Below are 5,607 nucleotides of genomic sequence, written 5' to 3'. Positions count from 1 at the left end.
ATACTCAGTAGCAAATAAATATACATAAGCATGATGATTCAATGATTCCATAATCAAAACTACAAAGTAATACTAATGGCATAAAAAGGAACAAAATAATGACATTTGCAGCAACCTGGATGGAATTGGAGATCATTATTCTGAGTGAAGTAACCCAGGAGTGGAAAACCAAACATCATATGTTCTCATGCATAAGCGGGAGTTAAGCTATGAGGATGCAAAGGCAAAAGAACGACACAAAGGACTTTGGGGACTTGGGGGAAAGGTGGGAAGGGAGTGAGGGATTAAAAACTATACACTGTGTACAGTGTACACTGCTCGGGTGATGAGTACACCAAAATGTCAGAAATCACCACTAAATAACTTACTCATGTAACCAAATACCACCTGTTCCTCAAAATCCTATGGAAATTAAATAATATTTAAAATAAACAAAATAATAGTAATAAATGGCAAAAGTGCTAATATCATGAACGAAACTTTGCTTTAATTCCTATTTTTTCACCATGTCATGGTTCAAATTTTAAAAATATTTTTGTACTTTCTGTAGCTTTACTACAACCAGTGTTTAAAATCTTTCTAGGGAATTTTTGTAAATTTTTCCAGATCTAAAAGAAAAGAAAATGCCATCTCAGATATCAGCATCCACGTTGTTGGATAGTTCATTTATGTTTCACTTATAAGACTTGGTAGAATTGTCCAAAGTGAAGAAAACTTCAGTATCCACAATATACCAAGTGCCTTCTTATATCAAACTTTCACTTGTTGCATCCTGAATCCTGTATATCCTTGTCTTTAACATACATTTCAATATTTGAGGACTTATTATCTTTCCTAATGTTTCTTATAGCCAGAAGCATCTATGTCATTGCCTTAAAATTATGACATACTGATCTAGTCTGTTTTAATTATTAAAATGCATGTATTTTTATTAGTATTTTATTAATATTCATAAAGGTTTACATATAATTAGTAGATACTTCATTTCTTAGGAGATGAAGGATTGAATCTCTGTGCTTACTTTTCCTTTTTAGAACATTTAATCCTTTTATAATTTTGCCACACTCTGTTTTGCCACGGTCATTGTGTATATCTGTGTGCCATAGCTGTAATCAACTATAATATACTTGTAAGTCATTATTCTATAAGACCATTATGATGAGTTCTTTAGTATTCAGAATATCCCTCCATTTTTGATATTTTCTATAGTAGTAAAAAGGTCTGCCTCATTGTGCAGAAATCCTATCTCATATTGGTACATTCACATATCTTCTTTCTTACACAGATATAAACAAGCATATGCTGAACATATGGAAACATACCCTGAACAAAAAGAAGAAAACATCATATTTAAATACTCTCCTACTTCTTTAAAGCAATAAGGATGGAAAGAGCCTGTTAGAATCTTTCTGTTGTTGTAATGCAAGTAGCTCTTTGCATACCTTGTGTTTTCTCCTTTGAGTGTTACTGTGAAATTATGGCTTTTTAGAGACTTAATTTTTTCCAGTTTCACAATTAGCATTATTACTTTTGTTATTATTTGCTATGTTTTTGTTATTGAAGCACTACTCCCTGACGTTCCAAGAAGCAGCCTTGACTTCTGGCTAACAACAGGTTGCTTTGACTCCATCTTATTTTGTCTTTACAACAAACTTGAAGCCAATTATCCTCTAGGGATCAAAATGTGTGTGCTGGGGTGCACATGAGGATTGGTAATACATTAGAGTAGTGTCCCTGCTGCTGGGCCATTTATAACAATGATAGAGTTGGAAAATAAATCTTTTAAAGACATGAATTCACACTGATTTTTCCAATGTAACATATTACCGAAACCAACTTTTTTGTAGACTTGCTTTTATGCTTATATTAAATACGTAATAAGATGGAGATGGAGAAAATGTATTATCTTCACAGCCAGTAGCAGAATTCCTCCACAGGAAAAATAAGTCTGTCTTGGGAAAAATGTTTTAATGTTTTAGAGTTGAAGGTGAGATCCTCTCGCTTCCCATTTCCACCATCAAGGCAAAACAAACAAACAAACTGACCCCCGAAGTTTCAGTGAAGAATTTAGTTGTTCAAGGGCCACCAGGAAGAGGAAATCTGAGGACAGCAGATGAGAATAGGGAGGAAAGTAGGGTTTTAAATCTTACTGTTGTTCATGATGATGCGCCAAATAAACAAATAAAACATCAAATTCTTGCATGTATGTGTGGTAACATTTCTTCACGAAAACTGAAGAAAGAGCTGAACTTCATGTCAAATGGAAGAGTTGTGAGACAGATATAGTATGCAGGAAAGTAGAAACACAAAGACCTGGAGAAACCTATGAATACAAGTTCCTGGTAAACTTTTTAGAAATATGAAGACCTCTTGGGACTTCCACAGAGTAGAAACAGTGGGCATTACACTAATTTTACTTAGATACTGAGAAGTAAAAAAGGCCTCCGTATTAAAAATAGAACACAAATTAACTTCTTAAGAAAAAGGTTGCCAGATTTAGCAAATAAAATCACAGAATACCCAGTTAAATTTGAACATCAGATAAACAACAAATAATTTTTTATAAATATGTCCCCTGAAATATTTGGAACAAACTTATGCCATCTTCAAACCCAACAGTGAGAGTTATGATTGTGTGTGTGTGTGTGTATGTGTATATCACAAACTACAAATATGCTCACAATTATAAATATATAAAACATATATTAGTTACAAATATATAAGAATCGATATATTTATGTATATAAAACCCTTAGTTGCAATAAACAGAATAATCTCCACCTTCTTCACTTTTGTGTTTATTTCTATCTTGGTCATCCTTATTTTCATTGTCTCTTTACCTTTTGTTTTCCATGTGCTCCATGCTAATACGTAACAATCATGGTTTTTGAAGCCTATTGTTCAAAATTCTCATAGTATCTGTGTGTGTGATTGCAAAAATGTCAAGTTGAAGGTCTTTATAAACTTCTTCTTCAGATGTAATTAATTCCGTTCTCCACTACACAAAACATATGTTGATCTCAAACATGCAATGACCCATATAAGTCTTGCAAAATGATGGCTGTGATGACACCCAGTGATGGTCTTTCTCAACTCTCTGCACCTCATCTCACTCATCAGAGCCTTTGGAGCCTCAGTTGCCTTGCAATGCTGTTTCAGGAAAGGTGGGATTTTGTTTGTTTGTTTGTTTTGTTTTTGGTAGACATAAAGAATCATCCATGTTGAGGAATGAGCCTGACCCATTGTGCATAAACCTAGTGCCCTACGGTGAGACATGGTACCTTAACTGCAGTTGTTCAGCATTCAGTCTCTTTGTTTTTTTTCATTGCACATAGGCTGTACTCATTCTTTCTGCACCACAAATGTCATGCCTTCTCAAGTGTTTTTATACCCTGGGCCCATTGCATCCAGTGATGTCAGGGGAATTCTCAGCTTAGTATAGTCACATGATGGAACAGAGAAACAGAGGTAAGAATTCATGAGGGATACATACCTCAAGTGAAAGAAGTGAAAGGTGCATATCTAGGGATTGTCCACAAGAAACCAATGAGTTATGAAAAATCTTTTCCAAAGGAAATGGAAACTTAAGGAAAAATGTGAATAAAACTTTACAAAAATGATTGTGTGGCAGTGAAATGAATGTGTCAAAAGTACAAAAATAGGAAGAGCTAAGAGTACTAAAGTAACCTGTCATAAGATACTTAAAATGATCCTAAACCTTACAAGCAACAAATTCAGAAAGGGGCATAAGGTTCCTTCGAGTTTGCTTAACTTACCAAAAGATGGGAAACATTCTTGAAGTTCCACTCTTCTCTTCTGTACAGAAAGGGGATTGGACTAAATCAGTGATGTTCAAGCTGTGATCCAAGTATCACTAGTGTTTCTGTGGTGACACAAGGGTGGGAATGGTGGGGCAGGATGTCTTATTCATGAGCCAGAGTAGCTCTAGTATTTTTACATATTGGAACTCATAGAAAATTTCCATTGAAATAAAGGTTTCATATTTGTATTAAGTTCCTAGGTTACTGTAACAAATTACCTACCACAAATTTACTGGCTTAAGACAACAGAAATTTATTCTCTCATAGTCATGGAGGTCAGAAGTCCAAAATCAAGGTATCAGGTGGGCTATATACTCCTTGCAGCAGGTTAAGGGGAGATTCTGCATCTTGCCTATTTCAGCTTCTGGTGTCTCTTCGCAGTCCTTAGCCTGTGGCTCTCAGTCCAGTCTCTCCCTCAGCCTTCACATAGCCTTCTCCTCTCTGTGTGTCTTCTCCCCTTCTCTTCTCTTATGATGACTCTTGTCACTGGATTTAGGATTTTGCAAGATGATCTCCAATGGAGATTTTAATTTAATTTCATCTGCAAAGACCGTTTTTCCGAAAAAGGTCACATTCATAGGTTCTGGGTCAACATATCTTTTGGGAAGCCACCATTCAAACCCCTGGAGTGTTCAAAAAAGTTTAATTTAACTCAATATTTTAAAGGTTCTTTTATAGATGTACTTTTCAAATTATGGATTTAACACATGCTTGTTTTAATAAGTAAAATGTACAAAGATGTATAAAGTAAAAGTTAATTATCAATTCCTCACCCAACTCTTCTCCAATCTTACCTCTTTCCACCATTTCTCTCCAACTCATCCAGATTCACTGCTCCTCTGTCAGTCAAACTGTTAACCTATGTTAACAACACTGTGTTTGTACTTCTATGCTATACTTCAGGATCATGTAATTACACACACACACACACACGCATATGCAATTGATAAGGAGTTTAAAATTGACTATACAGATTAGATAATATAATATACACTCCTCTTCATCTAACTTTCCTCATTCAAAAATGCCTTGAGTACATTGCTCTAAATCAACTAGTATAGTTCTAATATACTATTTCTAATCAATGCCTTATAGCACAGTATTCCACAATGCAGACAAACCACTATTTATTTCAAGCCCTTTCCTATTGATAAGCATTTTTATATTCCCATATTTCTGTATTTTTGCACATTTGAAAAATTCTGTGATACATACACTTGTACATATAATTTTATATGCTGATATTTTTATTACTATGGGACAGATATGTGGTAATAATACTGTGGTGTCAAGGATACATATATTTTTAATGTTAGTAGGTGTTATCAGATTTCTTTACCAAAAGCCTGCAAAATTGCATTTGTCTACCAATATATGAAAGTACCCATTTCGGGGGGGGCAGAGCAAGATGGCCGAATAGGAACAGCTCCAGTCTCCAACTCCCAGCGCAAGCGACACAGAAGACTGGTGATTTTTGCATTTTCAACTGAGGTACTGGGTTCATCTCACTAGGGAGTGCCAGACAATCGGTGCTGGTCAGCTGCTGCAGCCCGACCAGCGAGAGCTGAAGCAGGGCGAGGCATCGCCTCACCTGGGAAGCGCAAGGGGAAAGGGAATCCCTTTTCCTAGCCAGGGAAACTGAGACACACAACACCTGGAAAATCGGGTAACTCCCACCCCAATACTGTGCTTTAAGCAAACAGGCACACCAGGAGATTATATCCCACACCTGGCCGGGAGGGTCCCATGCCCACGGAGCCTCCCTCATTGCTAGCACAGCAGTCTG

General features: G+C 36.1%; 1 protein-coding gene across 1 annotated transcript; it reads left to right on the top strand.

Moving 5' to 3' along the window:
- The first annotated feature begins 3,054 nt into the window (after positions 1–3,054).
- Positions 3,055–3,588, top strand: C3H7orf66 (chromosome 3 C7orf66 homolog). The gene is given in 3 exon segments (XM_025381078.1): positions 3,055–3,174; positions 3,336–3,467; positions 3,469–3,588. Coding segments are annotated over 3 exon segments (372 nt in total).
- The last annotated feature ends 2,019 nt before the right edge of the window (positions 3,589–5,607 follow it).

The sequence above is a fragment of the Theropithecus gelada genome, chromosome 3 (genome assembly GCF_003255815.1).
Source record: "Theropithecus gelada isolate Dixy chromosome 3, Tgel_1.0, whole genome shotgun sequence".
Taxonomy (NCBI): domain Eukaryota; kingdom Metazoa; phylum Chordata; class Mammalia; order Primates; family Cercopithecidae; genus Theropithecus; species Theropithecus gelada.
This window is presented reverse-complemented; position numbering and strand designations above follow the sequence as displayed.